Source organism: Oncorhynchus kisutch, linkage group LG29, assembly GCF_002021735.2.
Source record: "Oncorhynchus kisutch isolate 150728-3 linkage group LG29, Okis_V2, whole genome shotgun sequence".
NCBI classification, from domain to species: domain Eukaryota; kingdom Metazoa; phylum Chordata; class Actinopteri; order Salmoniformes; family Salmonidae; genus Oncorhynchus; species Oncorhynchus kisutch.
This window is the reverse complement of record NC_034202.2, coordinates 24,011,641-24,037,849: the sequence shown is the minus strand read 5'-3', so window position 1 is coordinate 24,037,849 and position 26,209 is coordinate 24,011,641. Positions and strand designations below refer to the sequence as shown.

At 43.9% G+C, this 26,209-nt stretch overlaps 1 protein-coding gene across 9 annotated transcripts in view; it reads right to left on the bottom strand.

The window, feature by feature from the left end:
* LOC109874045 (guanine nucleotide exchange factor VAV2) overlaps nucleotides 1–26,209 on the bottom strand; it is a 239,969-nt gene that overhangs the window by 21,276 nt on the left and 192,484 nt on the right. For 6 of the 9 annotated variants that reach the window (XM_031808815.1, XM_031808818.1, XM_031808812.1 and 3 more), the window contains exons 5-11: nucleotides 12,469–12,574; nucleotides 12,279–12,293; nucleotides 10,664–10,762; nucleotides 9,438–9,506; nucleotides 9,242–9,342; nucleotides 2,713–2,812; nucleotides 553–648 (exon numbers count right to left, since the gene is read on the bottom strand). In XM_031808815.1, coding sequence (XP_031664675.1) covers nucleotides 553–648; nucleotides 2,713–2,812; nucleotides 9,242–9,342; nucleotides 9,438–9,506; nucleotides 10,664–10,762; nucleotides 12,279–12,293; nucleotides 12,469–12,574 — 586 coding nt within the window. The remainder of the gene's footprint in view (nucleotides 1–552; nucleotides 649–2,712; nucleotides 2,813–9,241; nucleotides 9,343–9,437; nucleotides 9,507–10,663; nucleotides 10,763–12,278; nucleotides 12,294–12,468; nucleotides 12,575–26,209) is intronic. The other 3 variants (XM_031808814.1, XM_031808820.1, XM_031808817.1) reach the window with 1 other exon arrangement.

Below are 26,209 nucleotides of genomic sequence, written 5' to 3'. Positions count from 1 at the left end.
CTATAACGGGAGAGTTCCCGGAAACAAGGCTCCATTGGTTGTCTGTGTGGACGGGAGTGGCCACACTGTGTGTATGTTTAAACCATGTCTGTGGGCATCACTGAAGGTTGGTGGAACCTTCATTGGGGAGAGGTGGCTTGTGGTAATGGCTGAAGCAGAATTAGTGGAATGGTATCAAATACATCAAACACTTGGTTTGCAGGTGTTTGATGATATTCAATTTTCTCTGTTCCGGACATTATTATGAGCCGTCCTCCCATCAGCAGCCTCCTGTGATGTGATTGAAGAGGACCAGGGTCGATAGGAAACGGAGGGACACCAGGATGTACACTGAGTGGCCACATGAGATTCAGCCTTAACAAACCTAGCACACTCAACCTCTATACCAAGACATGCTCAGGATTTTCAAATTGTCTGAAAGAATGTCCTCTTTTGTGAAGAGTGATGGTGCTGAGGAATTACGTGAATGTGTCACATTATTTCCATCGACGTTAATGACTTAATGACTAAGGGTTACCACAAGTTGTATTGTGGGTTTGTTGTGCCACTTACCTTGAGTAGGAGGTGGTACTTTAGTACTCTCTGCATGGGCACGACCAACAGGTCCTGGAGCTTGAACTTCCCCTCCTGCACCTTCATAGTGCACTCCTACCAAAACAACAGAACCTTTATGTACTACACTGAACAAAAATATAAACGCAACATGCTACAATTTCAATGGTTTTGCGTTGGTTATTGTGTTGTGTGACAAAACTGCACATTTTAGAGTGGCCTTTTATTGTCCCCAGCACAAAGTGCACCTGTTTAATGATCAGCTTCTTGATATGCCACACCTGTCAGGTGGATGGATTGTCTTGGCAAATGCTCACTAACGGGGATGTAAACTAATTTGAGAGAAATAAGCTTTTTGGAAATGGAACATTTCTGGGATCTTTTATTTCAGCTCATGAAATATGGACCAACATTTATATTTTTGTTCAGTATATAATGCATTCCTACAATGTATCAGAACGTGGAACTGTGTATAGCAGGGATCATCAACTAGATTCAGCCGCAGGCTGATTTTTTTCTTTAATGGGTGGTCAGGGGGCCGGAACGCAATACAAACATTTCTATACCAATAATTGACCGCAAGAAGATAATATTTTTGCTCAGAAAACTTGGGCGGTCCAATAAAATAGTGCATTCCAACAACAGTACCAACAGCTGTGTGTCCCAAGCCCCTACCACAACAATTACACCAAGCCATTCAGACTGATACGGACATTCCTCCACTTTATAAGAAAGAAAAAACACATTCCTCCCCCTCTCTGAATAATAGCCATAACAACGTCCTTGCTACTGAAAAGATAAACAACGAGCCATACAGAGTCAGACCATGAGCCATCGTAACCCTGTAGATACTGAATGCTTTCCTCTGCTCTACAGAAAGAGATGTTCATTGTTCACTGGGATTATCAGGCCTGATGTCTCTCTCTCCCCTGAGGGGATAACTCTGATTCTAATCCACTTTAAAAGCCACATTGTTGTCAGTGCGTGCGTGTGTGAGTGCGTGCATATGTGTGTGTGTGTGTGGGTGTGTGCGTGCGTGCCTGCATGTATTTGTATCTGTGTGTGCGCATGCATGTGTGTGTGTGTGTGTGTGTGTGTGTGTGTGTGTGTGTGTGTGTGAATGCTCCGAGAATGAGGCTGAGGAGGGAGAATCAATTCCAAAGCCCTCCTTCTATATGTCAGATAACAGGGTGATAATCATCTCCATTATGTCAACAGCTCCCAGACCCAATATGAGGCTTTCCCCCTATCCTACACCCTAATCTAATGTACCCTAATGCACCACTTCACCACAGAGCTAGCCTTCTATCACTAGTAACTACCCTTCTCCTATCGTCACTGGGTTTTGTTTTCTACTGAGAAGTTACTAGTTGATGTTTTCTGTGTCCTCCCTCGGACACTCCCAAAGCCTTCCAGTGGCCTTTGGTTTGGGTTTCGTTTTCTACGGAGAAGTTACTAGTTGATGTTTTCTGTGTCCTCCCTCGGACACTCCCAAAGCCTTCCAGTGGCCTTTGGTTTGGGTTTCATTTTCTACTGAGAAGTTACTAGTTGATGTTTTCTGTGTCCTCCCTCGGAAACTCCCAAAGCCTTCCAGTGGCCTTTGGTTTTATTTCCAGACAGTCAGCAGCAATCAGCCGTGGTAAGGATGTATTAGTATGGTCAGGGCTGACCGGGAAGTACTTGTCCCTCAGTGACAGAGGGGAGTTAGAGACTGTACAGTACTGTACTGTAGAGTTTCGCTGTGTTAGGAGGACATCCCCAGGCCTCAGGGCCGGAACCTAGGGACCTGTCTTCTACTGACACTAGTTGGGAACTGGGTCAGAGATAAAAACTCGGAATTGTGCAACCCAGCAGCATGGCTGGGCCAGCAGTGGGCCATGATTTAATCCAGCAGGGGATTCCAGATTTATCAAATCTTGCAGGACACTGCTGTTTGTCCTACTACAGTATAGTAGCTTTAGATGGAAGCCAAACTATCATTGTAAAATGTAATGATTCAAAACACCAAGGCTGGTTTTGAAGCAACTTTGATAGGCAGATATCAGCTGGGTGGTAAGGGAGGGTGATGGTATGTGTGTGGTGTGTGTGTGTGTGTGTGTGTGTGTGTGTGTGTGTGTGTGTGTGTGTGTGTGTGTGTGTGTGTGTGCGTGGTTAGTGTACCTCTACTTTCATCTTGACGTCCTCCCGCGTGGTGATGAGCTCATCCAGTGTCTTCTGAGCGGTTTCCATGTGGCTGCAGTACTGGCCGTAGATCAGCAACCTGCACACAATATTATATCACCACCATTATTCTCACTCTTACGGTTTTATTACAAGCATATATTGTATTCTATTGTAGGGTTCCTGCAAAGGGTACATAATATCAACACAGTTCATCATAGACCAATATGCTTTTGACTCTAAGGACCAGTGTTTTAGGTAATAACACATTGGGCCTTTGCCACTAAGGAGGAATAAGCCATGCTAACAGAGTTCGATTTCAAATCATTACTACACTATTAAACATTTCAGTGGGTGACCCATTCGCCACCATAGGGGGCAGATGTAAAATGCATATATTAATAGGGAAGTAATACATGAAGTGTAAAGCCAGGGCAATATTTTGAAGAATACACGAGTCTACCCAATAAGTCATAATTGTAGTTTAATTATCGTACACGAATGAAAGATGGTGATTCTAATATATTGCTTTGAAGAGTTATCTTCAGAAAGTGTGTTCATTTGGGCCAGTGAGGATATGAAGGGCACGTTCATTTGGGCCAGTGAGGATATGAAGGGCACGTTCATTTGGGCCAGTGAGGATATGAAGGGCACGTTCATTTGGGCCAGTGAGGATATGAAGGGCACGTTCATTTGGGCCAGTGAGGATATGAAGGGCACGTTCATTTGGGCCAGTGAGGATATGAAGGGCACGTTCATTTGGGCCAGTGAGGATATATATGAAGGGCACGTTCATTTGGGCCAGTGAGGATATGAAGGGCACGTTCATTTGGGCCAGTGAGGATATGAAGGGCACGTTCATTTGGGCCAGTGAGGATATGAAGGGCACGTTCATTTGGGCCAGTGAGGATATGAAGGGCACGTTCATTTGGGCCAGTGAGGATATGAAGGGCACGTTCATTTGGGCCAGTGAGGATATGAAGGGCACGTTCATTTGGGCCAGTGAGGAATATGAAGGGCACGTTCATTTGGGCCAGTGAGGATATGAAGGGCACGTTCATTTGGGCCAGTGAGGATTTGAAGGGCACGTTCATTTGGGCCAGTGAGGATATGAAGGGCACGTTCATTTGGGCCAGTGAGGATATGAAGGGCACGTTCATTTGGGCCAGTGAGGATATGAAGGGCACGTTCATTTGGGCCAGTGAGGATATGAAGGGCACGTTCATTTGGGCCAGTGAGGATATGAAGGGCACGTTCATTTGAATGGCATAATGGGCACCTGACACAGATCGCTTCATCCAGGAACGAGTCCAAAGTAATCTTGCCTAGAGGATGGCACCGCGCGTGGCACAGATTTCTCTCTCTCCTTTTTCAAAGTAGGGCATTGGCACGACGGGCAGCGCCAAACCCCTCTGACGCTTTTGACAGTCTCTCTCTTAATTTGGAGCAGAGCAGAGCTGCCATTTTTAAGGTCTAATCCCATTTTTAAGGTGTAATCATGTCTCTGACAGATCCTTGACGGTGACAAGGGGACTGCTACAGAGAGCTGGGAGACGTCTCCCATATTTTAAAACAAAGGTGGTTATCTTCTTCTTTCAATTCAACTACTACAGAACATCTCTAAACCCTTTAACTTAATCCTCAATTTACAGCATAAGCCAGTAATAGAGTGCTTTGACAATAGGAACTACCCTACCCACTTCCTTTCCCAAGCCTCTTACAGAAAAAAACTGTCTAACTAAGCACCTGCAGATTGCACAAACCCCATTAGAATGCCTACTAACTTATCCAACCTCTCCGTATCGCTTTCTACAATCACAAAATAACTAGATCCCCATGAGTAGGGATGAGTCATCCAGTGTCTGACTATCTGGCCGGCTCTCTCCATTCCTAAACCCCAGTAATGACTGGATGGTTGGAACTCAGGCCAAGCAACGTAGCTATGGCCACCCACTGTGAGGCTCCCTGCCTGGGCCTGGGTCAGAGACAGCGAGGCCTGGGGCTAACAAGGGCATGATTAGGGCCTGATCCACATCCAGGGAAACAGCTCCTCTCCTCTGATGAAGATTAATGGGGGCCTTGGTCAATAATGAGACAGCAGCCAGGCAGAGGCAGTTAGATTCAGCATCCTGAGGGTCCGGGGACAGGTGTCAGCCACACCCTCTAATGACACGTGTCACAGACCTAATTGAACATGAAGGTCTTAATTTACGAGGCCATTTCAGGAGCGTGATGTTGAAGGTAGAGGGACTGGTGGGGAAGGTGATATTGTGATGAGAGTGTGAGACAATGGATTACGGGTACATTAGACACACTGAGACTAGACACAAGGTTTTGAATCCTTTTGAATATAAGAAGACAGACAGACAGACAGAGAGACAGACAGACAGACAGACACAGACAGGCAGACAGACAGACAGACAGACAGACAGACAGACAGACAGACAGACAGGCAGACAGACAGGCAGGCAGGCAGACAGATTGACAGGCAGACAGATTGACAGACAGACAGACAGACAGACAGACAGACAGACAGACAGACAGACAGACAGACAGGCAGACAGACAGGCAGGCAGATAGACAGACAGACAGGCAGACAGATTGACAGACAGACAGACAGACAGACAGACAGACAGCAGGGGGCGAGGGAGAAAGATACAGAGAAAACAGGAGGAGACAGATGAGGAACCTGCACAAGAGAGGAAGAGCTCAGCTGGTCGGGGGTTAGGCAGCGTTCACTGTAGGGTTTCCTGTAGCCTGTGTAGTGTGTCTGGGACAGTGCCTCTGTGCCTGAGGGCCCCCTTTCTGGAGCTCCTCCACCACCACTAAAAACACTCCAAAACCAGGCAGGAGAGGCGGCGAACATAGGCCATCCTAACAGAGATATTTGTCCCCTGCTCAGTGACAGGCCTCAACATGGGACACAGGGCCTGCTCTGACAATGACACAGCAGAGAGGACATGTCACAGTGCTAATGCTCACAGACCCCTCTAATAACAGGCTTTCTTGTTGCTCCAGCTCTAAAGGAGAGTCACTGTCTTTGTTCTCCCAGAGACAGGCAGTGGAACAAAGGGGATGATTACACACACACACACAAACATACTGTTTGCACACACACAGATGACTGCACACACACACAAAGCCATGTACACACAGAGACATAATTAGCCCCTGAGACACTGACAGGCACAGCCTCTTCTGACGTCTGGACACATCTCACTGGGAGACATGTGCAGTTATGCTCCCTTAGAAACCAACAGGTACTACTGCTCTTTTCCCCTCCCCTTTAAAGTTCTATGTTTCACTCCTTTGCTCTATGAGTGACTCTCTCTCTAACTCTCTCTCTCTCCTCTTCACTTAACTAACCTCTCTCTCTCTCTCTCGCTCCTCTTCACTTGACTAACCTCTCTCTCTCTCTCTTTCTCTCACTCCTCTTCACTTGACTAACCTCTCTCTCTCTCTCTCTCTCATAGGTGAATTGCACAAGCATATGAATCTGTGCAATTCTACTCTTAAGCTAACCCTAAAACGTCATGAGTAGAGAAACTGATCCAGGAGTGGTAAGGATAACTCACAGCTGTCGACTGTTAAAACAATATGAACCACCACTGTATAAAGCAAACCTCAACACCACAGAAACACAATGGACTGTACAGACGACTGCTCATGGACACATTCCCTTCATTTACATCTCTCTCATATAAACTAACGCATAATTGGACGGAAATGAATGTAATGAGGGTTCTGTTAACCAAACGATGTTCTAATGGCCCTACAGACTGGATGATGCTGATTCTATTTTAGACAGTCGACAGCATGGACCAAGGCCCCAAAGGGAATGAGCTCTCTATGATGTTCAAGCAGCACTTTGTCTCCACGACGGCTTCTGCCAGGCCCTCAAAGAGCTTGACCTGTCATGGAGAAAAGGTGTTGAAGTGAAGTGGACAAAGTCCTGATTCACTTGGCCTCTGCCTCCTCTGTTGCCTTGCCAGTCTCGGAGGGTAGCAGCGCCTGTCAAGACGTGTCCTCGACTAAATGTCCTACTGCGATGTGACAACGGCAAGAACCAAACAGTCTAGGGTTGTATTCATATGGCCATAGTTAGGTACAGTTCCAACTGCCTAAAGTACTAGAGAGGGACAAGAGAGAGGGAGTGAAGGTGGGAAAAACCCCTCAACGCCACAGTCGCTTTAGACTGAGGTCTCCCGTGGGAGAGAGGGAGATGTTCCTCAGTCAGTGCTCTCTTTAAAGTCCTCCTCTCTCCCTTCCGGGCAGTAATATCGCCCCTGCTGCAGCTACACAGTCTCTCATTATGGGAACGCCGTCGTGCACTTTATTTCAGAGAAAATACCATTTGGAGTTACTGCTCTCCCCTGCCTCTGTAGGGAGTCTGCAGTGGAATTGGGATACAGTGTCAGGCTGGCGTTGAAATCTCATGGCAAATCAGAAGTGACAGGCTGCAGAGAGAGGTAATAATATTGTCTGACACGAAGCATTGGGACCTCCTCACCTCCGCTGAACAAATCCAGCACACAGCAAATGGAGGGAAAGGCTGGCGGCGCCCTCTGTTGAAACACTTCTCTGTTTGCCTCTAAGTACATATTACAGTGTTATCAGGGGTGCGGATTACTCCGGAAATGAGTTTGGGGTTTGGGAAAAGTGGCAAGCCACCAATGTAAGGTATGGGAAGCCAACATGGGGAACACTTAAAAAAGTTGCCTGCCTTCCTCTAAACAGAACATTAAGCCCGTCACCAAGCCTTAGCACCTTTTAGAAAAGCTGCTATTAGCTGCAGTGCTGTGGAGAACATTGACATTTTCATCATTCACTGGGCGCAGCAATGACAACTTGAAAAGCTTTTTATTCATTTCTCAAAGAGAAAGGACAAATCTGGCCTATTGTTGCAAAGGTCACTGGGACTTAGAAGCGGAGATAACAACATTAATTAAACGAAGCTGGGCCCTTAGAACCAATCGACAAGGGGCTTTTATGAGAATGGATCCATCTGAGTGGTGACAAATCCCCGGTTCTCCAGGCTCTGTTACCGGGTAGAGAGCCAGCCACTCATAGTGAAACGACAGGAGTTTGTCTGTCAATCATCTCCTGAATACCAAAGGCAGCTGATGCATGGCTCAGCACAGCACAGCACAAATCAAATGAATAAATGACCCAAAATACCCTCCTGTTCCACATTCAGTAGAATGTCACAGAAGGTAAATATTAACATTCCCTTTCGTTGACATCTTTCAATGCTCTGGTGATGGGAGGGCCGGAGGAAAGAGCTGTTTAGCCTGTTGCTAAACAGCATCCGCTCCTAGTTATGGCCCACGGTCAAATTATGGGCCCCCGCTTGGTCTGCCAGCTGATGCTACTTTAAGCCAGACTTCCACATTACTATGCTGTGTAGGAAGTTCAACCTTCTACAAGTCACAACTCTAATCCTACACAGCATAGTAATGTGGAAGCCTAGCATCAGCTGGCAGACCAAGCGGTGGCCCATAATTAGACCGTGGGCCATAACTAGGAGCTGTGTAGTGAGCTAAAAGTGTAGTATTTCAGTAATGTATTAGTGAAGAGCTTACATCACAGGCCTGGTTTAGCATAGCGTGAGAGAGTTGAGCTCTACGGACAGCTCAATCAGATCAGCAGTGTCAGCAAGATGGGGAGGAGGAGTTTGTGCTTGGGGAGGTAGTGAGGGAGCGAGGTGTGATTGGGATAGAGAGTGTCGTTGCCGTCACACTAGCTCTGTTATGATGCAGCTCTCCAAGCTCCCCGAGCAGCCGTGCAATGAGATAATTACCTACACAATCTGACAAACTGAAACTATACAAATCCATTGCTGTCTGTTTGGGATGGGAGGACGGCGGCAAGCATACAGTACATCGCCCTTACCAGGTGTTTACTGCAATCAGATCACCATCCACAGTGTACACACAAACATGCTCATTCACATAGGCACACACACACACACACACACACACATATACTTTCCGCGGTTTGGCTCAGCTCCATGTGAATGTCCCAGAATAAGTCTGGATCAGGACTAACATTCCTGGAGGGCTGTCATGGCTACATCCCGTCATTACCAGAGCCATTATTACAATTACCTAGTGAGCAGCGCAGAGGGAATCACAACAGCACTCCACCATTTGCATGCAAATCATCATCCACACTATACTGCAGCTGGAGTGTTCTAGAGCTCCGACTGCCTCCTCTTCTATCCACTGTGTTTCATGAACATAGTAGAAGACAGGAATCCATGTCAACTGTATATACACCCTACACAGAACGCAGTACATGTAGAGGCTGCTCTCCTCCTAGCTAGGTTGTTTTGTTTATTACAGTGTTACAGACCCAGTCAGCTCTTTGTTACATGCGTTTTAAATGAATTGACTTATTCCGTTGAAACTAACCCCATTTAGCCGGTCTTATCAGGAAATCGTGCATCTAAATCCAACTGCATGTAGTGCAGCACAGGGAATACTGATCACACACACACACACACGCAAACATCCTTGAGGTTACTAACCTTTCCTTGAAGTCTATGAAGATCTTCCCCAGACCGTTGCCTCCGCTCACCATGTTGAGGTCGATGGCCCTCAGCAGAGCAAAGTGGACCTTAATCACATCCTGTATGGGGTACAGGACAACCACACTTCTTAACACAACCTCTACCATCAACACTGACACAAGGATCACTCTCATCATCACCAGCGTGTACTCACCTCCAGATTTACAAAGATGGCCCCCATGTCTTGTGGACTTAGTACTTGCTTCAGGGGAATCATATAATTCTGTACAAAACCAAAACAGCAGTAGTGAAATTAAAATACACAGGTAATTTGACCACGCAGTTATTGCTGGGAATTTTCCTGCACTGCAGGAAATGCAGATTATCTTTATGATTTACATAAATAAACTGGAAAATGCACTCTAACACACGGTTACATTAACCATATTGCACTTTTCATGTAGCCTACTTTCAGCCAGCTAATAGCCCAACCACCGATCAATCAACATTATGGACTCAACGTTCAATTATTTTACAGTGATAATATCGGTCAAATTAAGATCCTACATCTGTACAGTAGAACTGTGCTTGACTCAAGCCGTTGGTATTGTAGATACATCGGTGGTAGTGTAAAGGTGTGACTAAAACACCGGTTCAATTCAATGGGATGCGCTAGGCACCAAGGGAAAACGAGTCTCAAAACAGGCTTCGCCAGAACGTGGTACTTCTCGGTGTTGCCAGCCTAATCCCTCTCTTAGACACACGGACGCATGCGAGCCATCCGTTGAGGGTGCCCATGACATGCTGGGAAAGTCGAGCACTGACTGTGTTCGCTAAACCGATGTCTACTGGGGCACACTTTCCCTGTTGTTTGACTAACGTCATTGTATGCTTGTCACATTACATCATCTTAATGATAACAAATAGATCTATTAAAATGCAATGAAGAGATGACAGCTTTATTAACCCCAACTCAATCAAGCCCAAACAAGTCCTCTGATTATAACAAGGTGATTCTGGTTTAATTGACTCAGCAAACACAAACACACCTTTAGTCTAATGGAACCAGTGGATATCATTGACAAGAATATATTTCTCATCATGGAGAAGCTGCTGTTTTATCCGCTGATCTAAACATCATTTACAACCTTGGGAGAACTGTGTGTGTTTGTGTGTGGGCGCGAGTGTATCTCCATAGAGCCCTGGGGATCGGTCTCTTCTCATGGGACCGTGCCCATAATAAGCCAATCGACCTGCTCCACTGACATTTGTTCTCTCCAATGAACCTGCCAATCGCTGACATTTCCACACCGTCTGTGTGTTTGACACAGGAGACGTGACAAAACATACCTACTCGAGCAGAAAGCTACAACCAACACTGATAGCCACCCACCCACCGCACACACACACAACTTCTCTCCACCTCCGTCCCTCACCCACCTTCTCAATGTCCTCCAGCGTCTTGTAGTACTTGGCCTCAGTCTCCTGGATCTCCACTAAGCAGCAGTTTCTCTTGTCGTCTTCTGTCATGCCCATTTTCTGTGGAGGTAATTAACGGCAGGAGAACTGATGCTGGGCTGTCATTTTGTCACTGTATGACACGTCACTGACAATGTAGTTCATGTGGCTAATTGTCTAATGATGGGTCTCAAATGCATGGGGCTGCTATTTAGTCATGCTCTGACAAGGTCTTTATTACAAATCGTATTGTACTGTACACATCCTGTATACACTGTTTACCATTATATACCATGTACAATACTCATCATCCAAATGAACTTCAACATCTGCCGAATTCATGAGGTAACAAGGACACACGAAGGACACAATGTATTTCCCCTTTGAGTTTCAGCTGCCAATAGGGAGTTGTGAAACAGAACAGAGCCCGCCACCCCCAGAGGCCCCGCAGGACTGCATCCAAACCCCTCAATGGGAATTTGATGGGCATTTTTAATGAAATGATCCCAATTCTCCCTCCTCACTGCACTCCTACATGATCCAATAGAATATGATACTTCTGATGAACTGTAATTGCTGGGACCAGGTTGTGAAACGCGAGCCGATTGTCCGTGTTGTGGGAAAGCGGTGACATAAACACTGGACCCGGGGCTTTGTATGAGTTGACTGCTGGCTGGCTGGCTTGCTCATGGCCAAGTGCTAATGAACATCTGTGTATGTAGCTCTGTATCAGGGGAACATCTGGGGCCAGCCACAGAGCAGAGGAGAGCAGAGACAAGCCGGGGAGCGTGGAATGGCCAAGGCAAATGCAGCCGTCCGCCACATCCAGACTTATTTAGCCATGCAAACAGGCCCGCCATTAGGGAAAGGAGGAGAATGAGGACAGGGAAAACAAACAGAGGAACACAGAGCATTACTCATAGGGCCTATGGTTGGGGGGTGGTAGAGAGAGGAGTGGGAGGCTGGCTAGCCTAACAGCATCAGATCAGTGAATCACAACCCAATTCAAAACTGAGAGACAGTTGAAAAATATAGATAAATAAAAAACATCTGTGAATAATAATATGTGCAAAAATCTGTGACATCATCTCCGTCTCAATTGTCTGTCAACAGTCTTGGTTGTTGTGTTGAGAGGAGTATTCATTCTGAGAGGAGTATTCATCTGGAACCGGGCTGAATGTTAATGAGCAGTTCTGATAATACAATAGGGGGATAATCAAGTCAAACCACAGCCAATTAGAGACTCCCAGGCCCAGATCCAGCTGGGTAATAGAAAACAACCACCCAACCAGGGATCACCGCTACAGAGCTGCCATAGGAACTGATGACAGCAGCGTTTTATTGAGAGTCTGCATCGGGGTTTTGATCTGGCATGTGGCGGCTTTTGATGATGTCATACAGAGAGACTGTCATGTTGTTGATGGTGATATGTTGACGTCACATTGAGTCACACACACATAGGGGCAGATAGGGTTTCCCTTGACATGTGCTGTGCTGTAGGTCATTGATCTGAGGGGAAGGGGGTTGTGGGACACGTCCGTCTCAGACAGACTGTTGAATAGAGCCGGATGACAGATCGGTGAGTCAGGGCACTTACCTGCATGTATCTGATCTGCAGCGTCAGGAAGGGAAAACACAGCAGATGAGCAGGGCAGAACACACACTGACAGATAGATAGCATCATAGGTCAGAGAGGTCACACACACACAGAGACATACACACCCATGCACACGGATAAAGAGACACGCAGAGAATGACATAAACACAAGCCAACACAAAGCTCTCACCATGGGTTGCCGTACTTCCACCTTGATGATGTCCTCGTAGATGTCATCTCCATCATCCTCACAGGGAACGCAGTCGTAGATGTCATCCTCCCCCACGTCATGCTCACTGGGGAACACACACACACAGAGTCAGTTATCCAATTTAAATTTCCTTTGAAAGGGTAGGCACTTAACACTGAAGGTTAACCACAACATTGAAATCAGATTTGGCACTTGACACTTAGTTGAGTGCTAAAGTAACTGTTGGTTCCATTAGCCATCATCAGCAGTGTTGAGGAGTCAGGCAGTCAGGCCACAGTGGTGGTCTATGTCTGTTTCAACCACACTTCACACTGAGGACTCTTCACAACTACTCCACAAACATGCCTCTCTACCGTACCAAGCCTCTTACTATCAGAGATTGAGGGATGGCCCAGTAGATAACAATGAGGTGAGATCCCATTAAGGGCTGAAACAGTACAGATCATGGCCAACAACAGAGAAGCATGAGTTGAAAAGCATTTCTCTGCATTAACTATGGGGGGAGTTGTGTTCATTAACTATGGGGGAGATGTGTGCATTAACTATGGGGGGGCTGTGTTCATTAACTATGGGGGAGTTGTGTTCATTAACTATGGGGGGAGTTGTGTTCATTAACTATGGGGGAGTTGTGTTAATTAACTATGGGGGAGTTGTGTTCATTAACTATGCGGGGGTTGTGTTCATTAACTATGGGGGAGATGTGTGCATTAACTATGGGGGAGTTGTGTTCATTAACTATGGGGGAGATGTTGTTCATTAACTATGGGGGGAGTTGTGTTCATTAACTATGGGGGAGTTGTGTTCATTAACTATGGGGGAGATGTGTTCATTAACTATGGGGGGGTTGTGTTTATTAACTATGGGGGGGTTGTGTTCATTAACTATGGGGGGGTTGTGTTCATTAACTATGGGGGGGTTGTGTTCATTAACTATGGGGGAGATGTGTTCATTAACTATGGGGGAGTTGTGTTCATTAACTATGGGGGGGTTGTGTTCATTAACTATGGGGGAGTTGTGTTCATTAACTATGGGGGGAGTTGTGTTCATTAACTATGGGGGGAGTTGTGTTCATTAACTATGGGGGAGTAGTGTTCATTAACTATGGGGGAGTAGTGTTAATTAACTATGGGGGAGTTGTGTTAATTAACTATGGGGGGTTGTGTTCATTAACTATGGGGGAGATGTGTGCATTAACTATGGGGGAGTTGTGTTCATTAACTATGGGGAGATGTGTTCATTAACTATGGGGGGAGTTGTGTTCATTAACTATGGGGGGAGTTGTGTTCATTAACTATGGGGGAGATGTGTTCATTAACTATGGGGGAGATGTGTTCATTAACTATGGGGCGGTTGTGTTCATTAACTATGGGGGGAGTTGTGTTCATTAACTATGGGGGGGAGTTGTGTTCATTAACTATGAGGGGGGGTCGTGTTCATTAACTATGGGGGGGAGTTGTGTTCAATAACTATGGGGGGAGTTGTGTTCATTAACTATGGGGGAGTTGTGTTCATTAACTATGGGGGGAGTTGTGTTCATTAACTATGGGGGGAGTTGTGTTCATTAACTATGGGGGGGAGTTGTGTTCATTAACTATGGGGGGGAGTTGTGTTCATTAACTATGGGGGGGAGTTGTGTTCATTAACTATGGGGGGGGAGTTGTGTTCATTAACTATGGGGGGGAGTTGTGTTCATTAACTATGGGGGGAGTTGTGTTCATTAACTATGGGGGGAGTTGTGTTCATTAACTATGGGGGAGTTGTGTTCATTAACTATGGGGGGGGGGGGGGTTGTGTTCATTAACTATGGGGGGGGATTTGTGTTCATTAACTATGGGGGGGGGTTGTGTCCATTAACTATGGGGGGGAGTTGTGTTCATTAACTATGGGGGGGAGTTGTGTTCATTAACTATGGGGGGGGTTGTGTTCATTAACTATGGGGGGGAGTTGTATTCATTAACTATGGGGGGAGGTTGTGTTCATTAACTATGGGGGGGAGTTGTGTTCATTAACTATGGGGGGGAGTTGTGTTCATTAACTATGGGGGGGAGTTGTGTTCATTAACTATGGGGGGGGGAGTTGTGTTCATTAACTATGGGGGGGATTTGTGTTCATTAACTATGGGGGGGAGGTTGTGTTCATTAACTATGGGGTTGGGGGGGTTCATGTGTAAGTGCCATTTAGCAGACAGCCTTATCCAAGAAACCTACAGTCATTCATGCATGACTGTACACACGTGTGGTTCCGGGAATCAAACTCATTACACTGGCGTTACAAGGGACATGCTCTACCAACTGAGCTACAAAGGACCCGTGTGTGTGTGTGTGTTTATGTAAGTGTGAAACAGAAGCTTCAGCGAACATTCAAGAATGGAGACGAGATCAAATCAGCACCCGGCGAGGAGGCACCCGGTTCCACGTGTGCCTCCTCACCCCAGTGACAGCATCAGTGGCATCCATCAGCCCACACTCAGCCATCGTCCTCTGGGGCACACACAGTCTCGTCTCAGCCTCGACCATCTTAAACCAGCCTGACAACCACACAAGGTGTCCTTCCCTTCCCATGACTAAACCACTTCTCCATCAGATGGGAACAGTCAGGAACACACAGCTAGCTATATGCTGGGCTGGTTCTATGGTTTCATGGCCGTGACGGGTTCCACCAGCACAGGCAGACGGCTCACCTTAGACCACCACAGAGAGCTCCCTTAAACCACCCTCCCCTCACTTCGCTCCCTCTCTCTCTCTGTTTTCGCCACATCTGAAGCCTCTGTCGAACATCAAAACACCATTCTATGCCAATTCTCTCCTCCAGGAAACACGGAAATCCTGAAAGGCTCAAAGCTGTTTCTTCCCTTCAGCCATTTTCTGAGGACAAAAGATAACACAAAGTGAATTGCACGCCTGCTCCAGGCATTGTAGGAATGTGGTTAGTTTGACTGTTAAATACAGCATAACAGAGGGAATAAAAGGCAGTGGTCTCATGAATATGTTTTTCCATTGAATCTCATTAGTTCCACAACATTTCTGGAGTTGTCTACCTACTATACTGTATATATAATAACACCCAGACGTGTTACTCTGTGACCTGGAGGATAATGGAAAGTGGGGAGACAGTTTCTATTGGTTTTGGACCATACTGACTGAATTACCATTAATTAGTAGAGATGCCAGCATTGCACATGCTCTGACTGTGTCTCTGTGTGTGTGTGTGTGTGTGTGTGTGTGTGTGTGTGTGTGTGTGTGTGTGTGTGTGTGTATATACAGGCTGGCTGAGACTGTGGTGCAGTGTGACCTCCAGGCTCTCTCTTCTAGAACTCCTCCCCCTCTTACTGTACATCCCTAGAACTCCTCCCCCTCTTACTGTACATCCCTAGAACTCCTCCCCCTCTTACTGTACATCCCTAGAACTCCTCCCCCTCTTACTGTACATCCCTAGAACTCCTCCCCATCTTACTGTACATCCCTAGAACTCCTCCCCCTCTTACTGTACATCCCTAGATCTCCTCCCCCTCTTACTGTACATCCATAGAACTCCTCCCCCTCTTACTGTACATCCCTAGAACTCCTCCCCCTCTTACTGTACATCCCTAGAACTCCTCCCCCTCTTACTGTACATCCCTAGAACTCCTCCCCCTCTTACTGTACATCACTAAATGTGCACAGTTTGGAGCGTTTCCATATTACCATATCACCACAGTAGAAGAGTCTTTTCTATATTACCATACTACCACAGTAGAACAGTCTTTTCCATATGACCATATCACCACAGGAGAACAGTCATTTTCACATTACCATACTACCACAGTAGATCAGTATTTTCCATATTACCATACCACCACAGGAGAACAGTCATTTTCACATTACCATACTACCACAGTAGATCAGTATTTTCCATATTACCATACCACCACAGGAGAACAGTCTTTTTCACATTACCATACTACCACAGTAGATCAGTATTTTCCATATGACCATACCACCACAGTAGAACAGTCTTTTTCATATTACCATACTACCACAGTAGAACAGTCTTTTCCATATTACCATACCACCACAGTAGAAAAGTATTTTTCATATTACCATACTACCACAGTAGAACAGTATTTTCCATATGACCATACTACCACAGTAGAACAGTCTTTTCCATATGGCCATACTACCACAGTATAAATCTATTTTCTATATTACCATACCACCACAGTAGAAATGTATTTTCCATATGACCATACCACCACAGTATAAATATATTTACAGTAGAACAGTCTTTTCCATATCACCATACTACCACAGTAGAACAGTCTTTTCCATATTACCATACTACCACAGTAGAACAGTCTTTTCCATATGACCATACTACCACAGTATAAATCTATTTTCCATATTACCATACTACCACAGTAGAACAGTATTTTTCATATTACAATACTACCACAGTAGAACAGTCTTTTCCATATGACCATACTACCACAGTATAAATCTATTTTTCATATTACCATCCTACCACAGTAGAACAGTCTTTTCCATATTACCATACTACCACAGTATACATGTATTTTCTATATTACCATACCACCACAGTAGAAATGTATTTTCCATATGACCATACCACCACAGTATAAATATATTTACAGTAGAAATGTATTTTCCATATCACCATACTACCACAGTAGAACAGTCTTTTCCATATTACCATACTACCACAGTAGAACAGTCTTTTCCATATGACCATACTACCACAGTATAAATCTATTTTCCATATTACCATACTACCACAGTAGAACAGTATTTTTCATATTACCATACTACCATAGTAGAACAGTCTTTTCCATATGACCATACTACCACAGTATAAATCTATTTTTCATATTACCATCCTACCACAGTAGAACAGTCTTTTCCATATTACCATACTACCACAGTAGAACAGTCTTTTCCATATTACCATACTACCACAGTAGAACAGTCTTTTCCATATTACCATACTACCACAGTAGAACAGTCTTTTCCATATTACCATACTACCACAGTAGAACAGTCTTTTCCATATTACCATACCACCACAGTAGAACTCTTTTTCACACTCCCAACATCCAGTTATATTGTCAGGATTGTGAGAGTTAATATTGCTATCAAACAGTTATATGTTGTATTCCAAGGTGAGAGTGAATTGTTCCCTTGTTGCTCTGAAAAGGTTAATAGCAAACAAAGACGTCTGTCCTATACTCTGGAATTAATAGCATATGACAAAAATGTAATCTCATGTGATGTATTGTGGGCTTGGTTACCTCTGACTTCCCTCATTTCCCACCTAACGGTAACGTGTTACCTTCGTGGCTGGCTGAATAGAGAAAACAGAAAGAACGTGACTACCTCAATCTAATATTCACGATGGTCCTTCTCCTTGTGTGGGACTGGTTTGAACTTTTAATTGAGGTGATGTGGTGTCACTCTCAGTGATGTGATTCCTGTTCCATCATTAGGAGGATGTGACTGCATACAGAGAGGAATTCTGGGACAGCACACTACTGCCATGTCTGAGCTACCCAGAGTGCATTCTGTTCTGAAGGCACTCATGACCCCACAGAGATACGTGTCGAGGGAATGGGCAATATTTCGGTAGAAATCCCATTCTTGCCCAGAACCCTAAAGACAGGCATTAGCTGAATGATGGTTAGTGCAGTGATCTGTCTATGAACTGTACGGGATGTTGTGAGGAGGAACAAGAGGAACTAGCTCCTGGGGGGATCTGTGCAGATGGGGTTGAGGGCAAGTGGTTGGAGTATGTGTGCAAAATAGCATGAGTAACATATCTGATGGGGAGACAAAGAATTAGAAAGTGGAATGGACATATTTGTGAAAGAGTTTAGATAAGTGTGGAAGCATGTGTGTATATGTGTCTGTACAAGAGATGTGATAGTGTCTGTACAAGAGATGTGATAGTGTCTGTACAAGAGATATGATAGTGTCTGTACAAGAGATGTGATAGTGTCTGTACAAGAGATATGATAGTGTCTGTACAAGAGATGTGATAGTGTCTGTACAAGAGATGTGATAGTGTCTGTACAAGAGATATGATAGTGTCTGTACAAGAGATGTGATAGTGTCTGTACAAGAGATATGATAGTGTCTGTACAAGAGATGTGATAGTGTCTGTACACAAGATATTATAGTGTCTGTACAAGAGATATGATAGTGTCTGTACAAGAGATGTGATAGTGTCTGTACAAGAAATGTGATAGTGTCTGTACAAGAGATATGATAGTGTCTGTACAAGAAATGTGATAGTGTCTGTACAAGAGATATGATAGTGTCTGTACAAGAGATGTGATAGTGTCTGTACAAGAAATGTGATAGTGTCTGTACAAGAGATATGATAGTGTCTGTACAAGAGATGTGATAGTGTCTGTACAAGAGATATGATAGTGTCTGTACAAGAGATGTGATAGTGTCTGTACAAGAGATGTGATAGTGTCTGTACTAGAGATATGATAGTGTCTGTACAAGAGATGTGATAGTGTCTGTACAAGAGATATGATAGTGTCTGTACACAAGATATTATAGTGTCTGTACAAGAGATATGATAGTGTCTGTACAAGAGATGTGATAGTGTCTGTACAAGAGATGTGATAGTGTCTGTACAAGAGATATGATAGTGTCTGTACAAGAGATATGATAGTGTCTGTACAAGAGATGTGATAGTGTCTGTACAAGAGATATGATAGTGTCTGTACAAGAGATGTGATAGTGTCTGTACACAAGATATGATAGTGTCTGTACAAGAGATATGATAGTGTCTGTACAAGAGATGTGATAGTGTCTGTACAAGAGATATGATAGTGTCTGTACAAGAGATATGATAGTGTCTGTACAAGAGATGTGATAGTGTCTGTACAAGAGATATGATAGTGTCTGTACAAGAGATATGATAGTGTCTGTACAAGAGATGTGATAGTGTCTGTACAAGAGATATGATAGTGTCTGTACAAGAGATATGATAGTGTCTGTACACAAGATATGATAGTGTCTGTACAAGAGATATGATAGTGTCTGTACAAGAGATGTGATAGTGTCTGTACAAGAGATGTGATAGTGTCTGTACAAGAGATATGATAGTGTCTGTACAAGAGATATGATAGTGTCTGTACAAGAGATGTGATAGTGTCTGTACAAGAGATATTATAGTGTCTGTACAAGAGATATGATAGTGTCTGTACAAGAGATGTGATAGTGTCTGTACAAGAGATATGATAGTGCCTGTACAAGATATATGATAGTGTCTGTACAAGAAATGTGATAGTGTCTGTACAAGAGATATGATAGTGTCTGTACAAGAGATGTGATAGTGTCTGTACAAGAAATGTGATAGTGTCTGTACAAGAGATATGATAGTGTCTGTACAAGAGATGTGATAGTGTCTGTACAAGAGATATGATAGTGTCTGTACAAGAGATGTGATAGTGTCTGTACAAGAGATGTGATAGTGTCTGTACTAGAGATATGATAGTGTCTGTACAAGAGATGTGATAGTGTCTGTACAAGAGATATGATAGTGTCTGTACACAAGATATTATAGTGTCTGTACAAGAGATATGATAGTGTCTGTACAAGAGATGTGATAGTGTCTGTACAAGAGATGTGATAGTGTCTGTACAAGAGATATGATAGTGTCTGTACAAGAGATATGATAGTGTCTGTACAAGAGATGTGATAGTGTCTGTACAAGAGATATGATAGTGTCTGTACAAGAGATGTGATAGTGTCTGTACACAAGATATGATAGTGTCTGTACAAGAGATATGATAGTGTCTGTACAAGAGATGTGATAGTGTCTGTACAAGAGATATGATAGTGTCTGTACAAGAGATATGATAGTGTCTGTACAAGAGATGTGATAGTGTCTGTACAAGAGATATGATAGTGTCTGTACAAGAGATATGATAGTGTCTGTACAAGAGATGTGATTGTGTCTGTACAAGAGATATGATAGTGTCTGTACAAGAGATATGATAGTGTCTGTACACAAGATATGATAGTGTCTGTACAAGAGATATGATAGTGTCTGTACAAGAGATGTGATAGTGTCTGTACAAGAGATGTGATAGTGTCTGTACAAGAGATATGATAGTGTCTGTACAAGAGATATGATAGTGTCTGTACAAGAGATGTGATAGTGTCTGTACAAGAGATATGATAGTGTCTGTACAAGAGATATGATAGTGTCTGTACAAGAGATGTGATAGTGTCTGTACAAGAGATATGATAGTGCCTGTACAAGATATATGATAGTGTCTGTACAAGATATATGATAGTGTCTGTACAAGAGATATGATAGTGTCTGTACAAGAGATATGATAGTGTGTGCTTCCTGCTCTGCTCCTCTCCTCAGGAATCCTGGATTGGGAGCAAATGCTCTGCCTGATTACACAGTGCCGTTTCAGAGGTCCAGCGTGTTAGCACGCAACGGTCCTTGTGGCCTCTGCTCTTCTGCTCTCACTATGAGGCCAGAGGGGAGGAATCACTGGAGGGGACTTTCATCCAAGGCTACATATGGCCCTCCAGGCCCTCTGGGTTACTGGTTTCCAGTAATAGAACGAACATACTGCAGTGATTACAGTTGTCAACGTAATCATACAGGTATCTCGGCTCGGAGAGTGAGGTTGTGAGGTTGAATGAGGTTTTAATGTTAGGATCCTGTCTTGTGGTGTCAGGCCATAAAGCTACATTATTAAATCACACATCTGGACATTGACTAGGGGGCTACAGCGAGCCAGGCTGCTCTATGTCGGCTTGGCAAAAGTCTGACCACCACCTGGTAAAGGGTCCCTTCAGGCTTTGACTTGTAAGATCCTGAGATTAGAGATTAGAGATTTTGAAATAGATCCAATGGAAGTAGTACAGTCACATTTCACATGAGTGTGCAGTGTTGGAGAGCTGCATCTCTGCTGAGCGAAAAGTCAACTTTATGCGAACTTCCACTCTCTTTCTGTCTCTGCAGAGTGTGCAGACCAAATCCAATGGACCAGGCTGGGGATGCAATTACTGACCAATGTGTGTGTGTGCAACTGTAGAAAAGTGGATTTAAATAGCCAGAGACATATGACTGGGGCCAGCACATTAGTAAGCTAATGGATAAATAAACAGATTTAGTTTGGGTGGAAACATCTTGCTTCCCTTCTCTTTCTGATGCAGTCAGAACGTTTTGGGAAAATAAAGTTAGAGAGGTTTCTGCCATACCATCTTGTTAGCTGTGACTATATCAGCTCTCAGAGACCGTCAGTATATTGAGCAGGCATCTGTGAGGGCTATTTCAAGGCAGTGTTCCAATCCTCTTCTTTAGAACTTCTCTGTGCTGGTAGATGACAACTTTCTTTATACAGAGCAAACCTCAGGACACTTCTCCATCAAAAAGCGGTTTAGGTGGTGGGCGTGGCAGGGGGCGTGGTAACGGGCGTGGTCGGCCTGTCGGTGTGGCTGGATTTTAGAGAACATTTTAGATAGCCTGGTGGTTGAAAGTGTTGGGCCAGTAGCCGAAAGGTCACTTGTTTGAATCCCTGAGCCGGCACGGTGGAAAAATCTGCTGTTCTGCAAGGCAGTTAAGCCCAACAACAACTGCTTCCAGGGCGCTGTGTCTATTAAGGCAGCCCCCCGCAGCTCTCTAACTCAGAGGGGTGGGGTCAAGTGCAGAAGACCCTTTTCGGTTGAATGCATTCAGTTGTGCAATGACTAGGCATACCCTTGCCATCTTGGCAGTGTGGTGTAAAGAAATGTTTGAATATTTAAACCAATTTCCTGCAATTCTACACATTTCTCCAGGGAATTGAGAGAAAATGTTTCAGTTTTACAGCTAATTTCCTGCAATTCTACACATTTCTCCAGGGAATTGAGAGAAAATGTTTCAGTTTTACAGCTAATTTCCTGCAATTCTACACATTTCTCCAGGGAATTGAGAGAAAATGTTTCAGTTTTACAGCTAATTTCCTGCAATTCTACACATTTCTCCAGGGAATTGAGAGAAAATGTTTCAGTTTTACAGCTAATTTCCTGCAATTCTACACATTTCTCCAGGGAATTGAGAGAAAATGTTTCAGTTTTACAGCTAATTTCCTGCAATTTTACACATTTTGCAATAGAGATGACAGAAAATGTTTCAGTTTTAAAGTGAATTTCCTGCAACTATTTTGACATAGTTAATGCTGTGTTCTTTTGCTCAAACATAATAAACATAACAAAATCAATACTGCTAAATTCATTGTTTTGGGAATGTTCAATTCTCCCTGACCGCCTAGCATTGTTAAGTTCTCAAAGCGTATATTATAAAATATGTAAGACCTATATATTTTCTACATACTTTATATCAGGTTATAGTTGTTTACACTCAGTGTTTTTCCATCCCGAACTGCTTGGGCGGGCCGCCTAAAAGGGCAGAAAAATCCCTGAACCTGTATTCTCCTTCAAGCTCTTTTCTAGGTTGGCTTTCCCCAGCTTTTCCCAACAATACCACACTGTCATGAGCAGATGGATACAGTCAAGTTCATAGTGATGACGTGAACGGGAAGCCCAGACAAGGTGACATTGTCCAGGCTTGACTTGAGATAAGATAAGGATGAGTAGTTGGACAGAGAGCAACACATGGAGACAGCACCATCCTCATGGGCTCCTTCTGTAATCAGCAGGGGAAATCTCCTACAAAACAGGACTAACCTCATACCCACCTGGTGGGTGGGTCCTTAGACATGTTCAATATTTGTCAAAAATACATATAATATATATATATATATATATATATATATATATATATATATATATATATACACAATGGGGCAAAAAAGTATTTAGTCAGCCACCAATTGTGCAAGTTCTCCCACTTAAAAAGATGAGAGAGGCCTGTAATTTTCATCATAGGTACACTTCAACTATGACAGACAAAATGAGAAAAAAAATCCAGAAAATCACATTGTAAGATTTTTTAAATGAAATTATTTGCAAATTATGGTGGAAAATAAGTATTTGGTACCTGTCTAATTCCCTTCATCTACACTGATTGAAGTGGATTTAACAGGTGACATCAATAAGGGATCATAGCTTTCACCTGCATTCACCTGGTAAGTCTATGTCATTGAAAGAGAGTTCCTAATGTTTTGTATACTCAGTGAGTGTCCTATATGTCCTATATTTGCCTTTATATTTGACCTCTATATGTTCCACATCAGATTGGCTCCCTCAGCCTGCCCGTGCAGGCTGAGGGACCTAACTGACATTGACATCCAGCACACACAGGCAGTGCAGTCCCAGGGATACAGTCTATGGATCTTGTGGGGCCGCAGAGGATAGGTTACATGTGATGTCTCAACACTATTCTTTACATTCCCTAAATGCTCACCAATTACTCTGTGAAATATATAGACTGAGTGATAAAACGATCCTCTGTAACCAGGTTTCCATCAAACCTTTTTATGCGAGTAAAGTACATGTGTCACGACTAGTCTGAAAACTTTCCAAATGTTGACAAAACAAAACACGCTAGAGATGGTGGGATCTTTGTGTCTGTCAAGCTAATTATGCGAGAAATGATGGTGGAAATGCTTCTTTGTGCAATTATTGATATAACATAATATTGATATAATAACCATCATATCAAAGTAACCTTGGGAGTCACATCTTGGGATGACATGTGTGGCTCTCCCACTACGACTCAGGAAAACACGCAAGTTAAATGATGATGAACTTCACAGGGTGGTGACAGAGCACGGTGACGAGCTTCACGCTCCTTTCAACAAATATCCAGAGTCTTGTTCTGGTGACATGGCGATCGATGCCTGGCTTCCATTTGACAAATAAAATGCTGTAATTCATAATCCATAATAATCTCATCATGCAGACTATCCCCGCACTGAATCTGCACGCTGTTGTCTAGAGCGCAGGTGTCACTAGCAGAGTGGGATCATTCACTATTACAACGCCACTTTGTAACACAACCATCAGCAGAGTTGAAAATGAGTACATGGGATTTAAACCGCAATAGGTAATTTTATGTGCACTACGTCATCACGCACAGCCTTTTATGTGCACTACGTCATCACGCACAGTCTTTTAGGTGCACTACGTCATCACACAGTCTTTTATGTGCACTATGTCATCACGCAGTCTTTTATGTGCACTACGTCATCACACAGTCTTTTATGTGCACTATGTCATCACGCACAGTCTTATGTGCACTACGTCATCACACAGTCTTTTATGTGCACTACGTCATCACACACAGTCTTTTATGTGCACTACATCATCACGCAGTCTTATATGTGCACTACGTCATCACACACAGTCTTTTATGTGCACTACGTCATCACACAGTCTTATGTGCACTACGTCATCACACACAGTCTTTTATGTGCACTACGTCATCACACACAGTCTTTTATGTGCACTACGTCATCACGCACAGTCTTTTATGTGCACTACGTCATCACACAGTCTTATGTGCACTACGTCATCACACACAGTCTTTTATGTGCACTACATCATCACACAGTCTTTTATGTGCACTACGTCATCACACACAGTCTTTTATGTGCACTACGTCATCACCTACAGTCTTTTATGTGCACTACGTCATCACGCACAGTCTTTTATGTGCACTACGTCATCACACACAGTCTTTTATGGGCACTACGTCATCACACACAGTCTTTTATGTGCACTACGTCATCACACAGTCTTTTATGTGCACTACGTCATCACACACAGTCTTTTATGTGCACTACGTCATCACACACAGTCTTTTATGTGCACTACGTCATCACACACAGCCTTTTATCAACAACAAGTCATTTTAATGGAAACACATATCTGCTGGGGAAATGTGCATATTGTGAATTTTAGAATATGTGCATGAAATACTGTCACCAATTGGATAGAAGCCTAGTTTGTGACAACATCTGTAACACAGAACTCTTTGGTTCTAACTTTACAGTACATTGACTTGTCAGCTTTGAATCAGACTTCCCATCAAAGAGTGACAGCAATATACTGTTGTTGTCGAGATGAAAAGCCTTTCTGACATTATTGCTTCTCAATCTGAATATTGTCATTCAGAGAAAAATAGTCCCATGGCCACTGCACCCGATCGGCCGCATTTCATGCTTTGTCAACTTCAGGATGGACTAACTGCACTGCGAAGCACTACTCAGAGTTGACATTACAGAGCCTTAGGCAGGAAGCACCACTCAGAGTTGACATTACAGAGCCATAGGCAGGAAGCACCACTCAGAGTTGACATTACAGAGCCATAGGCAGGAAACACTACTCAGAGTTGACATTACAGAGTCATAGGCAGGAAGCACTACTCAGAGTTGACATTACAGAGCCTTAGGCAGGAAGCACCACTCAGAGTTGACATTACAGAGCCTTAGGCAGGAAGCACCACTCAGAGTTGACATTACAGAGCCTTAGGCAGGAAGCACCACTCAGAGTTGACATTACAGAGCCTTAGGCAGGAAGCACCACTCAGAGTTGACATTACAGAGCCATAGGCAGGAAGCACCACTCAGAGTTGACATTACAGAGGTTTAGGCAGGAAGCACCACTCAGAGTTGACATTACAGAGCCATAGGCAGGAAGCACCACTCAGAGTTGACATTACAGAGCCATAGGCAGGAAGCACTACTCAGAGTTGACATTACAGAGCCTTAGGCAGGAAGCACCACTCAGAGTTGACATTAGAG